General features: G+C 42.9%; 1 protein-coding gene across 5 annotated transcripts in view; it reads left to right on the top strand.

Moving 5' to 3' along the window:
- KCNK2 (potassium two pore domain channel subfamily K member 2) overlaps positions 1-27,018 on the top strand; it is a 218,985-nt gene that overhangs the window by 66,668 nt on the left and 125,299 nt on the right. For 2 of the 5 annotated variants that reach the window (XM_032862738.1, XM_032862737.1), the window contains exons 1-2: positions 7,303-7,406; positions 10,547-10,857. In XM_032862738.1, the coding sequence (XP_032718629.1) occupies positions 7,361-7,406; positions 10,547-10,857 (357 nt within the window). In that variant the 5' untranslated portion in view covers positions 7,303-7,360. The other 3 variants (XM_032862739.1, XM_032862741.1, XM_032862740.1) reach the window with 2 other exon arrangements.

Genomic DNA, 27,018 nt, shown 5'->3' with positions numbered 1-27,018 from the left:
TTCTGAATTTATTCTATAACAGAGTGCCATTTTATAAGGCTTTCTTTACTTAGCAATGCCCTTGTTCGCTACCTTATTCCTGGTTGAGCAAAATTATATCTCAATATTAGCTTATATTTAATAATTAACACTGGCAGGGACACATGATTCAAGCACTGACATTTATATTCAAAAGATGGGTGTATCGACTTACATGAATTTTCAACACTAAACAGAAATCACACAGAACTAAGAATTACCATTATAAAAGAGATTCTTGTTTACTTGAGAAAATCTTACCTTTCTTCCTATTTTTTGTGCACATGCGTTTATTTTTAAGTAAGCGCGTATACAAACCCACTAAAAATATTGCTGAGTGTTATATATTTTAGAGTGACTTATTTCTGCAAAATGAATGTCCTGATTTTGATGAATTTTGCAGACTTCTAGGGGAAAACGACTTTTTTTTTCCCACTTTTCAGAGTGAGGCCCTTTAATCTGAAATCCTCCCAGCAACTCAGTGATGTTTTGCTGAATAGACACAGACTTGGTTCCATGAGTGTCATTCTTTCCTTATTTTAACTCCACAATTGTAAAGATCTGGCATATCTACTTTGCGCCCATATATCCCCAAACACTGGAACAATGCCCTTTGACACACAGATAGTATTAAATAAATAAATGCATCATTGAATGAGTGAATAAGTGCATTTCTTGTACCATAAATGGCATAAAACATTTAGGTCGTATTGCAGATAGAAAGAACTTTTAGACTGAACACCTTTGAGAATAAGGATGAATGGTGATCTGTGCCGATGCCTGTCGTCATTTGTCAACCAAATCAGGAGCTGCCATCTATCCCAGTTTCTCACCCCTGCAGAGACGGCTCTGTGACTGTGAGCTCTCAGAGCACAGTGAACCCAAATCCTGCTCTTCTCCTGGGATGCTCAATGTGTGCTCCAAGGACTAGCAGCTTCAACATCACCTGCAACTTGTTCTTTGTGCAAGTTCTCAGGCCTCACCCCAGATGTGATGCATCAGACACTGTGAGGACGGGCTCAGCAACCTGTGGTCTCTAAGCACTCCAAAAGATTCTGATGCATGCTCGGGTTCAAGATCCACTGCTCTAGAAAGCCTTTGCTCTTCTTCCAATGACGTCCAACTTTCCTTCTAATGAACACATTCTAGTACTTCAGAGGAATACGTTTAGGCCTTGGAGGAATTGCCTTCTTAGTGTAATTTGTATAGCTTAAGTCTGACTGACACTTTATAAGCTCACTTCGAATTTAACTCTTAGAAGTTATAGTATTATCAGTTGCCACATAGCAGGTCACCCCAAAACTTTGCAGCTGAAAAATTGGAAACATTTATGCTCCCCCAGCTTTCAAGGGGTCAAGAATCTCAGAGGAACTTAACATGAGTGGTTCTGGCTCAGGGTCTCTTAAGAGGCTGTACGTGGGTACAGTCTAGGACTACAGTCATTTAATGGCTTGACTGGGGAAGGACCTTCTTCCAAGCTCATTTGCTTGGCTGTTGGAAGACCTCAGGAGATGCATTTCCAGGCTCACATGGGTCTCTTCTCAAGGCTGCTTTATCACATGGCAGCTGGCTTACACCAGAGGGAGAGATCCCAAGAGAGAATAAGAGGGAGTGCATGGTCTTTTTATAACCTTATCTTGGAAGGAACATCCCATAGCTTACACTATATTCTGTTCATTGACGGCCCCCAGTCAAGGAGAGGGTAAAACATGGGACATGAAAACCAAGAGGCAGGAATCACTGGGGATCAACTTAGAGACTTCCATATAGGTAAATTATTTCCTAATTTCTCCAATTCCTTGCACTGCAATGTTTCAGTTAGAACTCTTGATTTTTTAGTGTCGGAAGTCTCAACACAAACTGGCTTATACAAAAAGTGTGTGCCTTATGGTGGGGTTTGGTATAGAGAGGATCCATCAAACATGACCTGGTCATCTTGGATTTGTTTGCTCTGTATTGGCTCTATTCTCTGGTACCTTCTCCTCTCTTACTGGATTAATAAACTGTGAGGTTTATGGGTTCAAGGTCAGTGGTATAATGTGAAAATCTCTTCTCTCAGAAACTAGGACATAAATTTCATTGGCTGAGTGGGTCACAGGTTCATGCCTGAATCAGCTGAAAGGCTGAGGAATCATGACCGTATTGGCTGAGACCCAGGACATACACGGTACCCACAAGTAGGATGAGTCCCACAGAAAACACAGCAGGTAGGAGAGAGGGAGGTAAGTGTCCTCAGGAAGGACCACATCACTCAAGCATTGCACTCATGTACTGTCTACATAGTCGTCTCCTCCAAGTTTGTAGTGAGCTAGAACCTCTTGGAAAATGCACACCCTCTTCTTCATCATTCACGTCCCACACCAGTGGATCATAGAGCCCTCTTGATCTACTGCCACCTCTCGTGTCCCCCCTCCCCTCCCATACCATGAATCTCTCACCTGGGCTAAAGCAATAACATCTGAATTCACTGCCTACATTGTTACCTCCCCTCTATCTGTTCTCCATGTAGCTACCGGAGCGGTTGTTCTCTGTTTTGTTTTTGTTTTAATGCCATCTGATAAGGCTGGTGCTCTGTTGAAAATTTGTCAAAGTCCCATTAATCCCACTAATGAAAATCCAAGTGCCGTGTGACCTGGCCTCTGCTTGATCACTTGATCACTGTCTACTACTAGTCCTCTCTGAGCGCCCCAAATTCTAATTACGATGTTTCTGCCCACCCCAGTCTCTCTACATGCTCCTCCTTCTCTTGAGGAAGCTCTTCCCTTGCACTGTGGCTCTCCCACCCCACCCCTACTCTCCATCCTCCTCCATCTTCAGGGCTCACCCATAAACTCCTTTAGACAGACCCACCCTGACCTTCTAGCATTCGATACTCTCATAGCACCCTGTACCTTCTCTTTACTGCACTTAACTAGAGTTTTAATTTTTGCTTGTTTAGCACCTTCCCTCTCTAGACCAGAAGCTTAATGAGGGCAGCAACCTTGTGATATCCACCGAGCTCCTGTATGGCGGCTGGTAGACATTCAGTAAATATTTGAGGGATGTGATTCATTCTTCCTTTTCTCAGATCTATGCAATGATGTTATCCAGAAGATTAAATAAATGGCAGGAGTTACCACAGAGTTAAAAATTTGGTGGTCTGCCTTGGGCTGGCTCATGAGGTTAAGCCAATCACAGGAGAGAATAAAATCCTCTTGAAGACTTAACAATGGTAAAGTCATATATGTGGTCTCACTTTGATTCTTAGGACAATCTCATCTGAGTTCAGTGTATTTGCCCTGTTTGGTGGACGAGGAAACTGACGGACTGATGGTCCAAGAGATCAAGGGACTCCCTCAAACTCATATGCTTCACAAATGGTAGAGACAAGACACCCACGGAGGTCACTTGGACTCCAAAATTACAAGTCTGATTGGAATTATGGGAGGGACAGTGGCATGCTTGCTTGCTTGCTTGCTTGCTTTTTCTTGGTAACTACAAGTAGGCCAAGGTCAAAAAGCACAATAACACAGACGTGAAGTCCTGTAGATTTCATACTGCTAGTTGGAAAGCAGAACAACAACGCTGAAAGCACTGGAATGAAGGGCGTATAGCATTTGAGGGGATTCACTCTTTTTATTACATATTTCAGGTTTTTCCTTGCACTGAAGTAAAATTAAGCAATGTCGAATAGTCCTGTGGCATGAAAGAAATCAAGTCTACCTAGTCTATTTTACTTTTAATGGGATTTATATGTGTTAAGCAACGAAGGCATAAAATTAAACAAGATAAACCTTCCCCTTTCCTTGTTTCTCCAGGTTCAATGACACACAAACTAGTCTACTTCCTTTTCTCCCTGTTACTTCAAACACGGTGAGTTAGTATGTGTTTGGTACAAGAAGGCCCTTAAAGTGGTAGGAGTATTTAACTGAGGGGGCCCTGGGGGCTACAGTGGAAAGCAGGACTCAAGTCAGTGTGGAAACTGGTTTCTTGGTTCTTTCAAGTTATTTGTGAGGCTGAGGCTGGCTTGTTGGAGCAATTCCTGCCGATGTTATGGTTTGGAATTTTTCTTTTGATCTGGTTTTAACGTCTCTATAGAGAAAATCTGTGCTCCCCTCCCCCACCTATACGTATGGGTCTAACGAGAGAATAATGCAAGGGGGATGACGGAAGACAGCTACTACGGATACACCGCTGGAGAAAAGGAGGGAAAAAGACAGTTCAGCATTTGGGATTGGAGGTGAGTCCTCCATTCCATGAGTCTAGGAAAGGGGAGCACTATGCAGAGGTACATAAACTCTGAGTTAATCACCCCCTGTAGTAAGCATGAGCCAGTTTGACAGAGGACGGGACCCTGGCAAGGTGTGGTTAAATTTGCAAAAGACCGAGAAAGAGCAAGAAAGAATCACCAAGCTGTTAAACGAAAGGAGAAAAGTTAACAAACAAGCAAACCTCAAAGTGTTTGGGATCATTTCATCTGGAGAACAAAAAGCCTGTGATAGGATAGAAATAATTCTGAAGGTGGTGAATTCATCTCGTGTCCTATATACACTGAATACCCTGGTTCCAAATACTCGAAGAGAGGCCAGGTGAACCATGTCTTCACCCACACTGTCATTCAGATGTTTCTCGAATACCTGTTTCAAACCAGGCACTGGTTATTGTGGATATTATGGGGATCAGAGAGATATGGCTTCTGCCCTCCCTGAGCTTACAGTGTAGTCTGAAGAAGCACAACACATTGTGGCAAGTGTAAAAACAGAAGGCCAAGTTGCCTGGGAAGCAAACAGCCAGACACCTGACGAGCTAGGATTCGGGAGAAAATTCCAGACTGCTGGCAGATCTGAAGGACATCACCTGTGATGATTAGTTTTAGGTGGCTTGGCTACCGTACCTAGTTATTTGGTTAAACACTTATCTAGGTGTTGCTGTGAAGTATTTTGTACATGTGGTTGCAATCTATAATCATCGGACTTGAAGGAAAGATTACCTTTAATGATGTGGGTAGGTCTCATATAATCAGTCAAAAGTCTGATGAGCAAAAACTGACGTTTCCCAGAAAATAAGAAATTCAAGACAGAAGCATCAACTCTTGCCCGAGTTTCCAGCCTGCCAGAACGGCCCTAGGAATTTCAAATGGACTTGCCAACCCCCACGACAGTGCGAGCCAATTCCTAAAATAAATCGTTTGCACACACGTACACACATGCCCTATCAGTTCTGTTTCTCTGGAGAACCCGACTAATACAATGTCTTAGTCATGTAAAGCTGGGGGAGGGTGTGTGAGGAAAGATGAAGGACCCAGAGAGGCCTGGAATGAGAAAGAGAAGCCAGATCAGGAAGCAAATTATATGTCACCTAGAGAGTTTGAAACGGTTTTAAGTGAGAGGATCAGATTCACATTTCAGAAAGGATATCCGATTATATTGAGAGCAGAAGTGGAGAAAAACATGTTTCTGTTCCAGCAGGAAGGAATTCCTAATAAGGAAGACGTTTTTTAATAGGAGGAAGAGGTGCTGAGTCCATTCTGGAATTTAAAAAATAATTTGGCATTTTCGAGCATGGATGGCCTCAGTCCTGCCGAAGGTTTATAACGTTCTTTTGGCCATCCAGGGTGTTTCTGCTCTGCCTGACCTCCTCTGGGTCTATAGTTTTCACTAGCTTCTCCCATCTGCAGTTTTCACGAGGAAGTTCTCCCGGTAGCTGGCAAAATACTTCAAGTTGGCCCAGCAGCCTTTCTGGGAGATAAACTAGCACAGCGGTGGAGGTGGGAGGGTGCAGGTCAGCGGGCTATTCCCGCAGCCAAAGTAAGAAGGAAGAGCGAGTTTACACTCCGGCTCAAGTTCTGTTACATCACGTGTGTGACGAGGGGGACTAACCTATTTCAGCTGCGCGCTCTCTTCCCCTCCTCTGCGGGTTCGGTGCCCGCACCCCTGCAGCCACGCGTTCAGCTGCCCCCGCGCGGCCGTCTACGAGTCTGGGCGGGGTCTGGTAGCCGCCAAACCCGGATCTTGATGCGGAGGTGTGCGGGAGCGCCGGGCTCAGACTGAGGTCCCAGGTCTCCCACTCCGCTGCTCGGCCGAGAAGAGCCGCAACCCCTGTCCCCAGCAAAGGGGTCTTGCCCTGAGAGCTTCCGATTTTTCTTCCATTCCCTCTGCATCCCTAGATGTCTTCACCCTAGCTCCCGGTGCGTTCCCCATCCTTTCTGGTTTGGAACCTTCTGTTGTCAGAGCTCGCTGCCCAGGTTAAGCACCCGAGGAGGTGGGGTGTGGTGGGGGTTGCTGGTGACTCGACAACACTTCCCCGGGCGTAGACTGGAAGGAGCCAGCAACCCCATTACCGGCCCCACTCCGGGGGTCTCAGGGCGCCAGTGGGGGCAGTTCTCTGTACAACCCTGGTGGGGGGCGGCGGGCAAGGGGAGAGGAAGATGCTTACGGGCAGGGGTCCTGGGACCCGCGCCCCGCCCTGGAAGCAGATAGGTTGGAGCTCGGTCTGTGCGCCTGATAGTGAGAATGGGCATGTGGGGAGGGGGCAGCGCCAGTGGAAGGGGCTGAGGGAAGAGGCAGCAGGTGAGCCCCAGGGCAGTGCCCCCAGGCGAGGAGGCAGGGGAGACGCCGGCGCGGGTTAGGCTAGGAGGGGCTGCGGAGAGGCGAGCCCAGGCGGGGAGACGGAGGGTGGGGGGAGGCGAGGGGGAGGGAGTTCCGAAAGGAGGGAAAGGAGCGGGCGAGGGGCGAGAGCAGCGAGCCTGGCAGGGAGAGCGGCGGAGGGCGGCCGAGCTGCGGGCAGGAGGGCGCCCGGCGCGCCGCGCCGGTGCCACACCCCCCGCCCCCCGGGGCCCGAGGGCTTTGCCGGGGGAGACACACAAAGACATGCGAAGAGGGGCAGAGCGAGGCTCGCGCACAAAGACGCCGGGGCGCACGGCCGCTCGGGCTGCACCGACCGCCCCCGCGCCGCGCCGCGCCGGGGACGGGCCAGCGCGGAACCCGGGGCGGAGCGCGCGGCGGCGGCGGCTGCCGGCCGGCGCGGGACCCGGGTTGCCCGCGCTCTCCGGGTGACCCGGGCCCGGTCGCAGGCGCGTGCGGGGGCGGCGGCGCCCGCGCCCAACTTGGCCTCGGCCTCGCCCTCTGCCCAGCCCGCCGGTGTCCCCTCCTTCCCGCGATTTCGTTTCTTCTCACGCTCCCCCCCACCCCCTCCCGCGTCCAGCCCCGCTCTCCCCACCTTGTAAAACAAAGCCGGGGAAAATGCCTGCCCGTGCAGCTCGGAGCGCGCAGCCCGACTCTGAATAAGAAGTGAGTACAATGGCGTGTTTGTAAAAGCTTCAAGTCCGTCTTTTTCAAAAAACATTTTGAATGCTGCATGCCTCATGCTTCCCAGCGCCTCGCGGGAGAGACCCGGCTATAGAGCAGGAGGTGAGACCCCCCGGGTGCCCACCCCCGCCCCCAAGCCTCCCGCCCGGCGCTCTCCCGCCCCTGCCGGGACCCGGAGGGCTGCAGAAGCCCGGCTGGCAGCAAGTGGACGTCCTCCGCCTTCGTTTCCCGTCCCAGGTGTTGGGTCATAATCTCGGCTTGGAGGCAGACCGAAGCCGGCCGGGCTCCTCTGCTGGCTGCTGCTCCCCCCTCTCCCTCTGGTGCCTGCGGCTTCTGCATCTGCCTCGGGTGTGGGTTTGGGACACCTTGGGGGAGTTTCCGAAGGAGGAGGAGGGTCAGCCCTTGGGAGCAGCAGACAGGCAGGACGCATGGTGACCCTGGTCACACTTGTTGCCCATTGCGTGGTGGGACAGGCAGTGGTGCTGAAAAAAGCTCGCGTCTCTTGCCATTGAGTCGTCAGCTGCGGCCCCAAGCGTGGAAGGCATACCTGCGTGAGGATGGGAGACCGGGATTAAGAGGAGACTGTGATGTGCTGGAGGCAGAGGAGGGAGGTAGTGATGGTGATGACAGTGTGTGCAAGGGACGACTCTTTGATTCCTTGTTCTGAGGCGCGTCTCTGCCTGATCATACATCAAACGATGTGGAGATGGAAACACAGAGGTTCCCCATGTTAGACTGAGAGAAAAGGCTGTTCTTTTTTATTTTGGTGTTTTACCAATTGCTGTCCATTCTGTCTGCCAAATGTGCATTTATATATATTTCTGCTAATTAAAAAAAATACGGGAGTAGCTTAAAAATTAAACTTCTGTGGACATTGGGGAGGGTATGTGATAATGGTGAGTGCTGTGAAATGTGTATGACTGATGATTCACAGACCCGTACCCCTGGGGCAAACAAGACATTATATGTTAATAAAAATAATTAATAAAGAGAAATTTCAAAGAATGGGAGGGAAAAAAAGAACTGAACTTCATCAGGAAATGTATTAGCTTAATACACACACACACACACACACACACATACACCATCTTTTAAAAACCTGTCTGTCCCTTTCCCCTAAAAGCATATCATTGTAATGTGTTAATATGGCATTGGGATATGGACGCATCAAGGTAAACAGTCCTGGTGTTTTCCACTTCTACAGAGTAGAAACCACTGATGTGAAAAACCAGAAATAGGAGAGCACAGGTAATTGGAAAGGAAAGGCTTGGAAAGCTTCCTTCAGAGAAATAATGTGGATTTCCTGTTATTTTTATTCCAAAGATGGGTTAATTTTAGATGATGACCTTTATTTTTCACTTAAGACACACTATGTAGCGGCAGGGTGGCGTAGCTAGCCAGCAGGTGACAGTGATATCAGCTGTTATCAGCATGTCTGTTAAAAAAGTTTTCCCAATTAAAACACTAAAAGACATACCCAGTGCTGATTTTGAGCGAAGTTGCCTTTATAACTATTACATGACAACGGTGTCTATTGGTTTGTGGCTTTAATCGGAGCAGGTGACTGTATCAAGAGGGAAACGTGTCCATACCCGGATCCAGCAGGTTGAACCATCGTACATTGCTGAAGTGAGCAGCTCAGTCTGTACAGTCACTTCTTGGAGCTCAGACTTTGTGTCTTCAGAGTCAGAGCCACTCAGGGTTTCTGCTGGTTTGGGGAGCCCTCTGCTTTGGGCCACCACTGTACAGCATTGCTTAGGTCTGGGGTTTCAAATAGCTTTGTTTGTGAAGCTACTCTGTGATGGGCAACTGACGATTTATTTTCTGAACTCAGATTGTGGTAGACCTATGTTTAACTCACAGTGGTGGTCAGGAGCGTAGGGTATCTAACCCTGTGAAAGCGGACACTTTCCGTTCTCTTCTTATCCTCGAGTGATTTCAGGTTCCTGTAGGGTATTTGGGTGTAATTCCACAGGGATTTCTCAGATGCTTACCTAAAAGTGTCTTTTAGGTTAGGTTGTTATTATATCAGATCTGTATTATATATACCAGAGTAATTTAACTTATATCTATAACAATTATGGACTCTAAATTCATTGTTCTGGTTGAGTTGGTGGTTTTTGAAAGTCCCCCTGTATTTGGTTTTTTTGGTTGGTGGTTTTTTGGTTTTGTTTTTGTTTTTGTTTTCTGGCTACTCTGTTAACCTTTTTGGTCCAATGTTGCCTTTCCAGTCATTCTGTAGCAGATGGCTTGTTTTCCCCTTACCAAGCAGAAGTCTAGTGTCTTTGTATTTTCTGAAAAGAAATCCATTAATGATATTTTTGAAGAGCTGAGATAAATAATAAATGGATTTACAGACACCTCGGTATATGGGATTTTGTAAGGGAACACATAAATGCGCTCTCATGGAACAATTAGCTTTGTACAGAGCACGGAGGGTCTAAGGTGTAAGATAAGGTTTTACTTTTTCTTTTTTTCTGGATAATGTTCACTGTTGAAATGGAAGGAACTAGTCCTGTCTTGGCTGCACCTAGGATTGTGCCAGAAGAGGTAGCAAGACTTTTGTTTTTTCAAGATGTCAGATTATATAACAAGATACAGAGACTGTTTAATCATGAACCACTTTAGAGGGTAGGCAAAAAAGAAATGATTGGGCAGTTGAGTGGTTTACTTACCATCGTGTTTTACCAGAAAATGACTAATGTTTTACTTTGAGCAACAATGTGTGGATCCCAAATTTGCTTATAATGCAGTCCCTCTATTACAATGAATGTTTCCATAAAAATAAAGAATATTCCTTGTGTCAGTTGCTTGCGGTATAGAGGGTTAAGTTCTTGAGAACAGGAATCATCCATGAACCTTCTTCATGAGTATTCATGAGATAGTCCAGTACTATCAACTCGTAGGAGTTCAGTCTTTGTTGAGTAGCATGGCGAACAGATGTAAATTTAAAAATTAATTAGGAAGACCTCAGGCATTGTTTTATTTATTTTATTTTATTTTTTTAACTTTCTTGGTCCACCTCCTGTTTTCTTCCTCCCATCTGGAACCCCAATAGCAGCAGAGAGCTGAGACCCAACCCCTTTTCCTTGATAAAGTCCTGGATGTGAGCTAGTGGGAGTGCTCTGGTTGGTTCCAGACCTTCCACCAGGAGGGAGTGGAGTTCAGTCTGCCTTCGCTCAGCCCTTAAAGAAGCCCCTCTACTCTTCTCCGACCTAACCTTCCTTCTCTGTTGTTGTCAGTGGCGGCACCTGACTTGCTGGACCCTAAATCTGCCGCTCAGAACTCCAAACCGAGGCTCTCGTTTTCCACGAAACCCACAGTGCTTGCTTCCCGGGTGGAGAGTGACACGACCATTAATGTTATGAAATGGAAGACGGTCTCCACGATTTTCCTGGTGGTTGTCCTCTATCTGATCATCGGAGCCACCGTGTTCAAAACGTTGGAGCAGCCTCATGAGATTTCACAGAGGACCACCATTGTGATCCAGAAGCAAACATTCATTTCCCAACACTCCTGTGTCAATTCGACTGAGCTGGACGAACTCATCCAGGTAATCATGGCACAGAGGAGTTGTAACCCGGCTTCCTCTCTGGGGAAAGAAAGTCATGGCAGGAGGAGGCTACCCTAGTAGCCCAGTGGCGTGCCTGGAGGGGGCCCAATTCCACTTTCTCTTATGACCGACTCCTCTCCTTTCTGCACTTCTTCCCTCTTTTCTTACTTCTTCTCTTTTCTTCTTCTCCCTTGTTTCTCCCTCCTTCTCTTCCTTCTTACCCTCTTCTGCTCCTCCTGTCCCACCATCTCCCTGATTTGTCTTTCTTTGCCTGCACTTAAAATGGCTAATGGATGCCTGTGGACGTGGGGTTGGCTTGCTGGAGGCTCTTATGGTCAGATTAGCATTCCCAACTGAGAAACATTGCCGTGGCAAGTGAGAGGAAAACCTAAGGCAGAAAAGTGCTTTAATCATGCTGGGAGCCATCATAAGATAGAAGAGAGGGGTTTGTGGTGTGACCCTCTTGAGATGGGTGACCCTCCTGGTTAACAAGTTTCAGCTCACCTCTCTAACCCAGCCAAAGTATAACTCTGAAAAATGCCTTTTTTAGGTGCCTAGAGAGATGACGCATCCTTGCTTCTCTAAACCCTAATTAAAAGCAATTTACTATTACACAGAAAAATGGAGCGTTTGAATTCTAAAAAAATAATTTCGTTTTCATGTACTCTATCACGGGTGGAACAGTGTTCTTAAGGAAAATACTTTGTTATAAAAGTTAATCACAAAATGATTTGAACATTTCAACTAGTCTACTTGGAGATGGCTGTCTTTTTGTTGTGGATTTCTTTTACATCAAACAGTTCAGTGCTCAAACCGAGAGTCTGGTCAGAAGAAAGCCCTAGAATGTTCTTTCAAGGAGAGATCTAGCTGACGTGTTGTGGGAAACATTTTAATTGTACAGATATTCATTTTCCTGTAGAACCTACTTAACTGGTCTAAGTCAGATTGGGTTGAAAATTATCCAAGTCATCTGAACATGTTCTTCCTCATCTTCTGTTTGGTTTCAAATCATTCGAATGAATAGTGGATTGGGGGAGGAAATTCTTACTGTTTTTAATCCAGTTTCGTATTCAAAGACCTTTTCTCTCCTCTTTCCCTTTTGCCATGGATACCCCAAAGGCTACCTCTGCCCTTCACGCCTCTCTCTATTTGTAGACTACACATTCAAGTTCTCACTCAAGTTTTACTAAAAGCTATCAAGGATAGTATTCGCTTACCCCCTTTTAGTTCCTTCTACATTCAGACACTTCTGCGTCTCAACTACTTGACTTCGATTTTGAAAAGACTCCTCAGACACTTATATATGGCAGTATTTTCAGTATTGACAGTGAACCCGCCAATAGACATCATTGTCCCAGGTACCGCATTGTATGTTTCTCCATAAGATCACTTCTCCTTCACTCTTTGTACCACAGAGTTCTAAGAGGTACTAAAAAATCTTAAAGAATTCCCATTTTCCTAGGGTTTTAAAGGATGAACTCTAGGTTGTCTTGGAAGTAGCATCAGATAGGATGTGTTTTACACTCCAGCTGAGCACTTTCTAGAGGCGTCACTCTGAACAAGTACCTTTGCTCTCTGAGCCTTCAGTGATCTGTCTGGAACGCAGAAAGAGTATCTACCAAGCAAGGTTGCTGTAAAGAGATAATCCCTATAAAGCATCTAGGACGTCACAACGTGTTAGGTTCCTTTGCTGCTGTTCCTGTTTGCTCCCTTCCCCCCACCCCTACTCCATCCCTTCCTTGGGTTGAAGTATCTGATTCAGGCAATTCAGAATGAATTCAGAACTAAGAATTCAGTTCCACTCTTAGCATCTGAAGCTGAGAAGTGTGGTGGGTTTAGGGCAGGGGGGAAAATGCCTGGAATTTCAGGACAATGCTGGAGGAAACCCTGTGTGAATTTCAAAATGGTCTCGCTATTCTGTTCTCCCTAGACTTACTCATCACTGTGAAAATAACTTGAAGGTCGTAGCAGGTGGAGACAATCTGGAGGTGGAGACTGATTATTTTTGCTCTATTGTTTTTGGAATGGAGACAGAGCTCAACAAGGACCTAATCTTTTTCTTTCCACCCCACAGAGGAATCTCTTTTAGCTTTATTAATATTCACTGCTGATGAGAATCCTCAACTTTTTAAAAAGTATTTTTGTGCTTATTCCAAAGTCCGTTATTTATTTTCATATCACTCATCTTTAGAACCTCATGACTTTAGTAAATTATTATATTCTCTTCGAATAAAGTGTCTTCTGATAGAAGAAATGTTTATAATGGCATGGCTTCAAGGATCCAGATCAGTGTTTAAATAGGGAGGAAGGCAAATGAGCCAGTCATCTTATATTAGAATTACATTTCATTCATATGATTCTCGTAAATTTCCACATGGTTTTCCCCACATTTATTTGCCCGTTTAATCGTCCCTTAAAACTTCCTGAGTAGGTATATCACAGCATTAAGGATTAGGGAGCTAACACACAGCAGTGTCAGGGACTTACGCCAGACAGCATTATGAGTATGAGAGATCAGTTGTTCAGAACCTTGATCCGCTGTTATTCCCAGGAGTCTTGGCTGGGTTTAGCGTTTTTCCATGCTGAGACGGGGAACCATTTGAAGAAGTTAGAAGTTCAGTCCTAGTGTTGCTGGAGAAGGACTTTTGGATTCCTTTTATGAGGAAGGAGGAAATGGGTCGTCAGACTGTGAGGTCAGGTACAGTGGATCTAATTTGGCCCCAGATTATTAATCACACCTCTGGACGGGTTACGGTGACCTAACAAGACGTGCTTGCATCCCAGGGTAGGAGAGGCGAGGGAGAGGAGGGGTGAAACACAGCTTTGAGGTTCCTGAGAACAGTTGCTTCTTTGGCTGCATGATCCCAGCTACGCTTTCCCTCTGAGTGCTGCCTTGACATCAACCATCCAAGGCAAGATGGCGGGTTGAGGAGGGGGCAGAGCTGTTGAGACAAAGGAATCCAAAGGGCTAAAGTATTTTGAACATTTTGATTTTCAAAATGTTTCAAAATATCCATTACATTGAAGTTAGTGTGACATCTGTATGGAAAAACACGGACACGCTGAAATTTTGAGAGTCACGAATGCCATTAACAATAGCCAAAATGTAATGAGCACGGACTATGTACAAGGCACCATTCTAACCTTTTACATGTGTTGTCTCATTTAATTCTCAAACAACCACATGAGATAAGTGCCTTATTAACTGCCTCTAACTTAGGTGCATACTGAGGCAGAAGGAGCTTAATTTTCCAAGAGAACAATGTGAGGAGTGCACTGTTATTTAAACCTAAGTGGACAGACTCCAAAGCTTATGCTCTTAGCTCCTGTATTACAGCCTCTAAAAAAATTAATAAACATTAATTTTGCTGGAAAGCTTCCTGTTATTCCACATATTAGAGTAGAATGAATAGCAAATTACCATCCTCTATACATAGTGATATGTATTATATAGCATATCTCTTCCTCAATATATGAATGCAGAGTATATAACCCGAGGTTTTTTTTTGCTTTTTTTTGTTGTTGTTGTTTTTGGAAAAAGCGTATGTGTGTACAGGCGAGGGGTGGGGGGGGGAGGGTAGCGAGGGGGGCAGGAGAGGGAGGGAGAGAGAAGCCCAGGCAGGCTCCACACTCAGAGACCCATGTTGGGCTCAAGCTCATAAAAAACCTTGAGGTTATGAGTTGGATGCTTGACAGACTGAGCCACCAGGCACCCCTATAACCTGGGTTTTAATATTCTTTTTGGAGAACACTTCCTGATTTTCTCCTGTTTGAATGTGGTAAACCAGTAGAGGCATGGTTCCTTTGGATCTCGCCGGCTGTCGATCTGGTCACTTCCATATTTGCTGAATCGGTTCTGCGATTGAAAAGGTAGAGCAAGATCTATGATCTGTACATCGATAAAAATCATTTTATCATTTGAGCCACACAACCCCTGTGAGCTAGGGAGGGAAGAAATGCTATCTATTTTGCGGTGGAAAAATGGATACATTTGCATGAGGTCATGTGGTCTCAGGTCTAGAGTCTTGGAATCCTCCTCCTGAGGGGATTAAATTTTCTTTGTGCTATTCCTTCTTCTCGGTTTGGTTCTTACTCCTTCAATCAGTGGCATTTGCGGGGTACGTCCAGTGCGTTGACCTTCCTGCTGGGTACTGGGGCAAGTGAAACCATCAGAAAAAACATCTTTAGGCACTCCCTCCATCAAAGTCAAGTGGAGGAGACCACCATACACACAGCCACAGAGGCACCTGGGTGGCTCATTCGGTTAAGCTTCTCCCTTCAGCTCAGGTCATGATCTCAGGGTCCTGGGATCGAGTCACCCGTTGGGCTCCCTGCTCAGCAGGAAGCCTGCTTCTTCCTCTGCCCCTTTCCCCTGCTCATGTTCTCTCTCAAATAAAATCTTAAAAAAAACAAACACCAAAATCATAGCTACTAGAAGATCTTAGAGATTGGAGCTGGACTACTGAGGAAGAAATGAACCACTTAATGAGAGCTAAGAAGACACAGAGAAGAGGTAAAGGGAAACTGGATGTTAAATGGGAACTCAGAGTAGTCAGCGGGGGGTAGGGAGGGAGGCGAGGGGATCAGCAGATGTTCTAGGCAGAAGGAGCATGATGTGCTCCAGTAACCGAATGATCTAGACTGAGAAACAAGGGCATCAGCAAGTCTAACAAAGGAGGGCCTCCTTTACCCACACCAGGGAGGTGGGCTTTCTCCTGAACCTGCTCCCTACCTGGGGTAGATGGCCCATTGGGGCTCTTGGTTGTTTTCCAGGGGGTACCTGGAGCTGCATGCCTTCCTAGAATACCAGTGAACTTCAAAACAGAACCAAAAACATTGTTTTATATTAATTATGTAGTCATTCATTCATCCAAAACTATGTATTGAATTCCTGCTATGTGCATTATCCCAGGGACAGAAATATGGTGGAAAATAAAACAGATGAACATTCTTGCCCTTGGGGAGGTTCCATCCTGCTGAGGGAAGATAGTATATTAGATAATAATAAGTCTCAGTAGAGAAAATAAAATAGTGAAAAAGGGTAGGAAATGTTGGGTGGTATTGATGATTAGTTTTACATAAGGTCACTGGGGAAGCTTCACCAATAAGGCAATTTTTGAGTAAAGGGACTGAGGAAAGTAGCAATGTGACTGTCCGGGAAACAACACTCAGGCAGAGGGATCCATAGTAGAGAGGCCCTCCCTGATGAAAGAGTGCCCCTCGCAGGGACGGGAACAGCAAAGATGCTAGGAGGGAGCAGTAGAAGATGACATCAGGAAGGTAATGTGGGCCAAGTCCTGTAGGGCCTTGGAAGTTCTAATATGGAGTTGACTTTCTGGTACAGATGAATGTCCTGGGCTGGCTTGTTTCCCCAGGATCACTCTGGCTGCTGGGTTGAGAAGAGAGTACAGGTGGCTGCAGACAGAAACAGAGGGAACCATTATTTGGTTGTTGGGATTATCCTGGTGATAGATAATGGGGGCTTGAACCAACATGGTGGCAGTGGGAGTTGTGAGACATGGTCAGATTCTGGGCACATTCCAGAAGGAGAGCCAGTGAGATTTACCAGTGGACAAGATTGCAGTGCAAGGGTGTGGAAAGAATACAGTTCCCACTCTCCTGACATGAGGGAGAGCAGAAGAGGCACTGGTGATGGGAGAATGTCAGGCCCTTAGTGTTGTTGGACATTGCATGCAGAGTGGCAGTTAGACAAGAGTTCAGTTATGGAACAAGATTCGCAGGACCCAGAATAAGAGGAGTTCCAGATCTCCATTGCCGGAAAATGATAGAATGTACCAACAGCACCGAATAAAGATGGGTACCACGGGCAAAGGTTGCATCAGAGGCCTCCCTCCACCAGGCCATGCCATGACATTCTCTCTTAGATCCAAAGCCCCCCATGTGTACATGGGATACCTCGGGACCAGGGAGCCCAAGATAACATCTTGGATGGGATTTCTGCTACCCCGCTGGTCACAAAGCCCTGTTCTTACCAAGTAGCTAGCCTCAGTGGCCAAGCTTTCTGAAAGTTTCACTAAGAACAGGTGCAAGTCGTCCATCACGCTGTTATGGATAAATAATGGGACAAGTTGGTCCTAAACTTGCAGACACTCTACCGACATGGTTATAAAACAACACTCTGGGTCAACATGTCTCACTCTTTTACCAGGGGACAATTCCATGCAGGGACTTCAGTGAAAACAGTCTCGGCAAATTCTGGCCAGCACAGCCATGTTAAATTTGAGATGCCAAGAGCTCATTATCCAGAAAACCTTTAAAAGGGCTTTCTTTTCTTATCAGTTTCTTCACTCTTCTTGTCCTTTGGATTAATCTCTGGAAAAAGCACTGCAGATAATTGAGTGTGTAATCTTCTTGGATGTGTGATAACATAATAGGTTGGATTATTTTAGCAGATTATTTGGGAGCCATTTTAAAAGACTGGGCTCTAATGGTGACAATTATTCAGGAATGCTGTCTTGAGAATTACAAGAGGGACTTAGAATCATGGGAGCTACAGAAGTTTTAAGAAAGCTTTGTCCATTTCCAGTTTCCCAAGGACTCTCCCACATACTACTGTCTTAGTGAACAAACTTATTTTTGCTTCCCCTTTCTGTCCATATGTTCATGCTATCTTGACTTGCAGAATGTTGTATGTAAGTACAACAAATAACAACTGAAATATTTTTATACACTGTTTCTTAATTATACTTAGGTTTTTGTAATAGAGCATCTAAGTAGCTTGTCAGGAAATGATTTTACCTCCAAAAGCTCTATGAAGATTAACTAGTTAATATTGGTTTAAAAAGAGAAAAGTGCTATGTGAGTATTGTATATTAATAAAATACTACTCAAACTGATCTGATGAAAAAGGAATATTACTTAAAAACAAAAGCTAGAACATTAGTTGATGGCTGCTATGGTTGAGAATGAGAGAAAGTACTCTCCATATACATTGGAAGACATTAAAGAGTATTTTTTGGCTGAAGATTTATTTAGTCTAAACTAAAAACAGGACTCAAATGTAAAGCTCAGTCCAATAGTATTAGAGTGAAATTTGACCAGTATAGATCAGTTAGGAGCGATTTAGATGATGGCTTTAAAATTCTTAGAACATGTTTGTATTTAATCATAGATTTGTACACTTACACTTTAAGATATATTATTTAATTCCCACATCTCTTAGATATATAATTTTTTAATTCACATTTGTAAAATGTTCAGCAAGAGAAAAAAATGGCACCTTGATCAGATTCTTTCTTTTGATTCCATCTCCAGTGCCTTCCTCATAGATAAGAATGTGTGCAACACAATGTCTAGTGATAATAGCTGGCCAATACGATGGTAATCCGAGTCTGGGTCTTTCTAGAAGCCCTGCCATATACTCCCTCTCTTTCTCGTCTGGCCAGGAAGCAGGTTAGGCTTCATCCTCTCCCTTTTGCAGGTAAGTCACCTGAGGCGTAGAATGTTTAACCCAAGTCCCTCTTAGCCTTTCTAGCTCAAGATGCTCCAAGTGGCACAGCAAGCATTAGGACAGAGCTGCTGTTCAGGTGACTCTAGAGCTCGTGTCTCCTGTACCAGAAGACTTCTCTAGAAACTATATTTTATTGTTTTCTCACCCTGGGCTCCCCTCCTATTCCTATCAAGCAAATCAGATTTCCAGCCTGTTTACCTGGGATGCACGCTCTGCCTTTTGAGTTGCCGGTGCATGTCTTTGCTCTGGACTCCTACTAGCTAAGGTCAGCAGTGGAAGGTGCAGCAGGTCTGTAGTTGTGAGTGCAAAGTATATAGTCCTGGAAAGCTATGAGCCCAATAATGAGGCCACAAATAAGCAGCTAAGACATTATGCTTTAACTTGCGTGGCAGGCACTAGTCATGCTGAGGCATGAACGGGTGACGTAAGTCAGGGAAGGTAATTTCAAGCTGGAGAACGTCTTACCTGGAAGAGACAGATCAGGATGGAAAGAGAAGGAAGAAAGGGAAATAGTTTCAGGGACACAAGTTAATGTTCTGCTTATAGCATTACAAGACTTTTTTTTTAAACCCCTTCTTACTTTCTGGCATTCACAAAGTAACAAAAGTGTCCTGTACAAGATCCAAGTAATACGAGAAGGTACAAAGAAAAAAGCAGGTATCTGAAATCCCTCCACCTAGAGTTGGCCAACACCTCTCATGTGTGTGTGTCTATGTATGCAACACACACACACACACACACACACATTTCCACACAGAATTTAACACGTGTGGGATCACGTATGCATGTCCTCTTACCACCTCCATTTTTTGCTCACTGTTATGTTGGGGATACTTGGGGAATATTGCAAGTCTTGAATTTAGATATTATTTAAATATCCACATAGTTTAGTTGATATCTTTATCAGTAAGAGAACGAGTTGATATTTTGTAATCCCTTTCTGCTGTTTCTCTGCCGTTTATTTTTATGAACATTTGACATCTTGGCTGGATCGAGACAGTAAACAGTAGTTCATCTAGCTCAGTAGTTCTGCCCTTAATTACGCTACTGATGGACATGTGAACACAGTATCAAAATTCCCTTTCTAAAACCATCTTTAGAAGGGGTGACTATACCCTGGGCATCATGACAGTATGAAAAATCCAGCACAGATCTAATATACATAAACTTACTTCTCTGGACTGTTCAAATTTGACCACATTTCAGGGTATAAAATCTTCTCTAATAGGCGTCGCACATGCTTCTCAATAAAGTTTCTCTTTTCATTTGATCTTTCATAAAATTACGTCCTTTACAAAGTTTTAGACCACTGCCTGGTGAATTTTGTGAACTAAGTCATGTAATTCCCATCTAAAGATAGCGACATCACCCTTCTTATTTTTATCCCCTACCCCATGGAGATTTCATTCTCAGTCAGCTCCCTGGGCCTTGACGCTCTGCGGTGATGTGTGTCTTGGGACTCTGCTTTCCAAGAGTCTTGTTTTATCATTGCTTCCTTAGCACTTAGACTGGCCCCTTGATTATTTTACTTATCTTTTTTTGGAACTGCTTTCTGCTCAGTTAAAACTTTGATAAGTGTCGCTTTGAGCTGTGGGCGGTATTCCAGAAGAGGAGGGATCATACCTTAGCACACGAGGAGCTTTCTGTTTTAATTCTTTCTTTTTCCTTTTCTTCCCACCCATCCCCCCCGCCCCCCGCCCTGTTTTATTTCTGTTACCTCTCTGGTGATGCCTGGTGTTTTCCTGTGTGGGTGTTGTTGGGTAATGTCCTCCGGCGGAGTCCCAGGGACTCCAGAGGCTTCTTCTAGGTTAATGAAAACACTATATGAAAAGGGGTGGTGGGTTTATTTTCTCGCAAATCCATTAGTTTTCACTTAACGAGGAAGAGTCTCTACCTTCATCCATACTCTGTCTGCCTTTTCACCCAGGCTTGCAAGGTTTTTAAAATTTAATTGAACATTAGGCATTTCACAATCTTCAGAATCATCATGCTATTCCCACACTTTGATATTCTCCTTTTTAGCGTTAAATTAAAACATTGCATAATAGATACCTACATTTACATTGATCCCTTTAAATATGTATTTATTTAATCTACATTTTTAAAAACTGTTAAAACCTTTTTTTAAATTTAATTTTATTTCTTTCAGTGTTCCAAAATTGTTTGTGCAAAAACTTTTTTTTTTTTAGATCTGTAACCAAACCTTTTTTTTTTTTTTAAGGTCTTATTTATTTAGACAAAGAGTGTGTGTGCCAGTAGTGGGGAGGGGCAGGGCAAGAGGGAGAGGAAGAATTTCCAGCAGACTCCACACTAAGCCTGGAGCCCGACACAGGGCTCGATCCTGCAACCCTGAGATCATGACCTGAACTGAAAGCAAGAGTTCAGACACTCAATCGACAGAGCCATCCGGGCGTCCCTGTAACCAAACATTTTATATAATGGATAATTTTTTATCAGTGTTCAGAAGATAATTTTTTTATGACTCCTTTTGTGAATTCATTTTTCTTATGTTCTTATATACCCCCATACAATACCTATTTGACTGTCGAAACATACTTTCTCTACACAGAATGGCTCTATTTCCCCCCTATGATCAGTTAGCTTGCATATGTATTCAGAAGTATCCTTTATTGCTTTCATTTCATATTGCCTTTGGTTTTTCTCAGAAGACTCCAGTTTATTTAGAATTTATTGTTATATGTGAGAGAGCTCTAATTAGCGTGTCTTCGGTCTGTAATGATGTTGAGTGAAAATGCCAATATTCGAAGACTGTTAAGTTAAAAAGGATATATTCCTTTTTAGGGGTACCTAAGGAATTTCCCAGACACTCGTGAAGTATAATGTGTTCTCTGGTGATGAAGCAGAGAAGGGAGCTTTGAGAAATATACAAGGCAATGGCTGTCGGGACAGTGGAAGAGGGAAAGAATCTCCATAGACACCATCACATGATCACATGATGTGCATCGATGCACATTGCAGGGAAAAGAGCCTTTAATTCTTAAATTTTCTATTTTTAGGATCCCAGCACAGTTTCTTGACTATTGTAAAGTTTCTTTTTTTACAGTTATGCATCTGTTCTTATTTTGCTAAAACTCACTTAGAGGAATATGGGGATTCATCAGAAACTCGTAATTGCTAAAACAGGATGCGTTCTTTTTGGGCAAATGAGAAAGTCTCCCTTCCTGTCACTATTATTCATCTACTATAGATGTTGGTTAGAAAATATCTGATCGAAGTGACAGATACAATGGAATGAACCCCTCTTTCTTTGGATAGGAAATGCTTTCAGCACCAGGGTGATATTAATGGTCCCAGGGAAGTAGATACTGAAATTTATAGGTGAAAAGGCACTGGTGTGTGTCCACTGAGATATTTTGGTGTTAACCCCGAGAGCAGAGATACCTCACTGCTCCTCCAGATTGGAAGGGGAGTTCTCGGGGAGGTTTTGTGTTAACCCAAGAGCACCACACTGTGGATCTGTGGTCATGGGTGGTTCCCATCCAGGTGACAACGTGGTCAGGATTCACAAACAGATTTCCAAACAGATTTCCAAGCACAACCCTATACAGACTAGAAAGGAGAAGTAGAGTTTCTTCTTCATGGATTTAGAGTGTTTCCATTTTATTTTGCATTGCTAGTAAAGGGAAGGTCTCATTTTCCTTCAAATGGATGGCCATGGAAATGCTTACAAAGTAGGATCTTTAATGGGCAGCATAGCTTTGCACAGCAGCATCTCAGGTGATCAGGACCTAGGTGTTTCTTGAGCAAAGAAGCCAGTGAATATGGCAGATGTCTTCTCACCCTTGACGTTAAAGCTTGCTTTGGAGATCGTGCTTCTTTTAGGTAAAATAAAATTTACAGTGTTAATTGCATAACAGTCCATAAGAGAATTTAAATATTCCCAGGTGTGGTTCTGACATTCTCGCTGCATTAGGGGTTGGTGACGGTTTCTGAGCACACTTGGTTTACTCTTGCCTCCCGGAAGGTGAGGTCGGCTGATGTTGTTTTCCATTTGTCCCGGTCCACACACAACTCATTGAATGCGGGACAAAAATAGAGACCATTATTCCCAGCTGTCCCAAAATAAAATTTTGTGTGTACGTACGATATCCATGTATGACAAAGTTACATTTAATCATGGGATAAAATAGCTTATCATTCGTGCAAGGGAAAAAAAATCGATCTAGGACATAGTTTTCTGAATCTGACTTGTTTGCTTGTTTGTTTGGCCACACACCGAACATTCCGAGTTCTTTTTCTGAATCCTCACTCAGAACTATTTTTGTATTCACCTGTCATGTTCAGATAACATATTAGCGCTAGTAGACACCTGAGATAAGACAGTTGGTGGGAAGGTCTCTTCCTCTAAAGGAAGAAGTAATTAAAATGCACATTCATTCATTTATTCATCCTGTATGTAATATGTCTTGAAAGGAATTGTTCCAAGCAGAGGCATAATATGCGTAGATCACAACACAGCGGACTGACAAGAGTCGTGCTATCATGAAGCTGCTAACTAGGTAAACACTCTACTGGCTTGGTAAGGGGGTGAGATCAAATAAAAAGAGATTAGTTGGAGACATTTCAATGAAAGTTGATTTTTGGAAAGTATTTTTAAAAAGTAGGCTGTGAGGGGGGCAGACAGGGTTTGGGCTAGTAGGAAAAGACTGTCCACTCTTCTCAACTTTCAGAAAGAGGCACTCAAGGGTGATGACCCAGGTAATATGTGTACTTTGGGGGAAGATAAAGAGAGACGGGAGGTGGCCCGTTGAGGGTTCTGAAGCTGATACTAGATATTCGACGTGTTTAAGATTCCTTGTGGAGATAATTTTAACAAGGATAGATAATTGCTAGATGAATCTTTTTCATGGGCTCTTGGTTGCAGAAGTACTTTATTTTATTTTAATTTTCTCAAAATAAATTCTAAGCCTCTCTTTGAGGATAAAAGATTTTTTATTTGACTATCTTTTAAAGTTTATTTTTTTATTTAAACCCTTCCACAACCCTATTGATATTTTTGGGCATGTTACAGCTTACAGGCTACTACAAATGATTGGGCAATTCCTTTTTCCTTAATAAATAAAATTTTCCCTTTTCTTTCTCTGGTTAACAAGTTCCAAAGCTTCATAGTGTTTTCATTTCTGGAGGATGTTTTATCAGATGATGACATTTGGCTCTTGCTTTGAGCTGGCCTAAAAATCTATTTCGGGAGGCTAGTTTTAAATGATTTGGTTTAATTAAAATTGTCTAATCTTACTTTATTATAATGATATCATTCTTGAGGCGTATTTTTCTTAGACACTGTGCTGTGCTGTTATGCAAAAAAGTATTTTTTGTTAGGACAGGAGCTCTTGCCTTATTTTCCATTACTCAGCACCTCACAGCCTTATTGTTTCTTGGCCTGCAGAGAGCTTATGTGTATTTTTGGGTGTTTGCATACATGTGTCCTTCCTGTGAGTCTTTCCTGTTGCAGGATTACATTGCTTTAGGTAGCCATCTTGATAGGGACCTAAATGAGATTCCCTTCTTGAGGGAGAAGAAAAAAATAAGTCACTGTCATCTATAAACCAAACTAGAATGTGTGTCTTAGAGTCTAAAAGAAAATGTGAAGAAGAAGCACCTGGGGTAACTGTATCTAAAGCGTAGGGAGTTATAGAAAGTATCAGTAAAATTTTGCTATAATGCATTTTGAATTATTTGCATATAACATTTTAAGGAATACACTCATTGAATTTAGAACATGGAATCTACAGTACCTATTGTCTCATCAAACTCTGTCATTTTACCAGGTGGTGGGTACTGGGGAGGGCACATGTTGCATGGAGCACTGGGTGTGGTGCAAAAACAATGAATACTGTTACACTGAAAAGAGATTTAAAAAAATAATAATTAAAAAAAACTGTCATTTCAGAACTGAGAAAATAAACTATTCAATCATTTTCCTAAGAGCATACTACCAGTTAGTGACAGAACAACCACTGGGTCCATGACTTTGAGCTCACCAGACTTTTCTCTTCCACCAATTTCTCTTTTTTCCCCTTGCTCTTGTAAATATCAGCATGCTCTACCAACATTTTTTATTTTCTTGAAGTAAGTAATCAAGATATTTTATTCTCTGCCCTCCAGAGCTGCAGTCTGCATACAGTCTGTGGACCCACAGAGATATGACTCATGATTCTGTATTTATCATCTCAGGTTTCCTGCTACCATTGCTTTGATGCCTCGTATGCTGAAGGCATGACTGAAAATCTAAGAATTTTAGGATAAGGGGAATCCTGAATCTGGAGGAAAAAAAGTGAGCAGTGTCCTCATGAAGCTGCTTGCTACCAAAGTTGCCAGAAGAAGTTATACATGGATTTTTTCCAAGATTAAGTCTTTAAATTAAAGGGTGATAAACCAAAATGCATTAGGAAAAGAGAAACAAAAGAACTTAGAATTTTTTTTTTAATTTTGTCTGATAAATGAATGGAAATTCCATGAATTCCACCTGTTAAGTGAATATTTATTGAATTCTTACTATTGTTAAGTGAATATTATTGAATTCTTAACATTTATTCAATTCTTACTGTTGTATACCTGGCCCTGTATTAGACTATGGGATTTTTTTCCTCTCAAAGTTATATTTTATAATACATATTTTATATCCTTTTTGTCTCACTTTGTCATGTGTTATATATCTATCTCTTTAATGGTAGATTTATTGAACCCTTTTCAGAGGCTTTGTAGTAAGCTATTTTAAGGAGGTACCATAGTCCTTTAAAACTATTCTTCAATGTCAGGGATTTTATCTTTTTATTTCATTCTTTTATTGTGGTAAATAACACATAACACCAGATCTACTCTGTTAACAAATTTTTAAGTGCATAGCAAAGTATTGTTAACCGTAGTAAGCACAATATTACAGCAGATTTTCATCTTCCTTCACTAAAACTCTGTACACATCAAACAGTAACTCCACATTTCCCTCTCTCCCAAGCCCCTGGCAGATATCATTCTACCTTCTGCTTCTATGACTTTGACTACTTCACATACCTCATGTAAATGGAATCATTGTTTGTCCTGTTGTGACTGGCTTATTTCACTTAGCCTAATGTCCTCAGAGCTTCATCCATGTTGTAGCGTGTAACAGGATTTCCTTCTTTTTTAAGGCTGAGTAATATTCCATTGTATGTATATTCCACATTTTCTTTATCCGTTGGTCCGCTGTTAGATATTTCAGTTGTTTTTACTTCTTGACTATTGTGAATAATGCCAAAATGAACATGCAAATGTTTCTTTGAGATCCTGTTTTCAGTTCTTTTGGATGAATATTTGAAAGTGGGATAGTTGTGCCAGAAGCTAGTTCCATTTTTAATTTTGAGGAACATCTTCACTATTTTCTATAGCAGTGGCTCCATTTAGATTCCTACCAATGGTGTTCAAGTGTTCCAGTTTCTCCAAGTCTTCGCTAACACTTGTTCTGTTTTTTGTTTGTTGTAGTAATGGCCATCTTACAAGATGTGAGGTGGTATCTTACTGTGGTTTTGATTTGCATTTCCCTGATGATGAGTGAAGCTGAGCCTTTTTTCATATACCTGTTAAGCACTTTTATATTATTTTCTAATAAATGTCTAATCAAGTCCTTTGTTCATTTCTTTTTATTCATGTTATTTGAGAATTTTTGGCTATCTAGTTGTCGGAACTCCTTTTATATTGGATATTATTAGCCTTTTTTCAAATACATGGTTTGCAAATATTTTCTCCCATTCTATAGGTTGCCTTTTCACTCCATGAATTGTTTCCTTTGCTGAGAAGAAGATTTTAATTTAATGAAGTCCTGCCTATTTTTTTTAAGATTTTATTTATTTATTTGACAGATCACAAGTGGGCAGAGAGGCAGGCAGAGAGAGAGAGAGGGAAGCAGGCTCCCTGCTGAGCAAGGTGTCTGTTGTGGGGCTCCATCCCAGGACCCTGGGATCATGACCTGAGCTGAAGGCAGAGGCTTTAACCCACTGAGCCACCCAGGCACCCCACCACCTGTCTATTTTTTCTTTGTTGCCTGCACTTTTGGGAACATTTCCAAGAAACATTGCCAAGACCAGTATTATGAAGTGTGTCTCCTATGTTTTCTTCCAGGAGCTTTATAGTTTTAGGTCTTACACTTCAGTCTTTAATTTTGAGTTTATGTTCATATATGATGTAAGATAAAGGTCCAGTTTTATTCTCTTGTATATGGATGTTCAGTTTCTCAACGTTGTTTGCTAAAGAAACTATCCTTTCCCCATTTATAATCTTGATAGTCTTGTTGAAGATCATTTGACCATATTTGTCCATATGTGTATGGATTTATTTCTGAGCTCTGTTCTGTAATGTTGGTCTATATGTGTCTTTATGCTAGTACCATACTATTTTGATTAATGTAGATTTGTAATATGTTTTAAAAACAGGAAGTGTGAGGCCTTCAGCTTTGTTCTTTGTCAAGATTGTTTTGGTTACGTGGGGTCCTTTGTAGTTCCACATGATTTTTAAGATATTTTTCCTGAAAAAAAAAAAAGCCATTCATATTTTGATGGGGATTTCATTGAATCTGTAGATCATTTGGGGGCAATATGGACGTTTTAACAATATAAGGTCTTGTAATCCATGAACATAGGGTTTCTTTCTATTTAATTGTCTTCTTTAATTTATTTAAGCAAATGTAATAGTTTTTA

The sequence above is a fragment of the Lontra canadensis genome, unplaced genomic scaffold (assembly GCF_010015895.1).
Source record: "Lontra canadensis isolate GAN:19392208 unplaced genomic scaffold, GSC_riverotter_1.0 scaffold24, whole genome shotgun sequence".
Taxonomy (NCBI): Eukaryota; Metazoa; Chordata; class Mammalia; order Carnivora; family Mustelidae; genus Lontra; species Lontra canadensis.
Note: the sequence above shows the minus strand (reverse complement) of the source record. Positions and strands in the feature narration are given on the sequence as shown.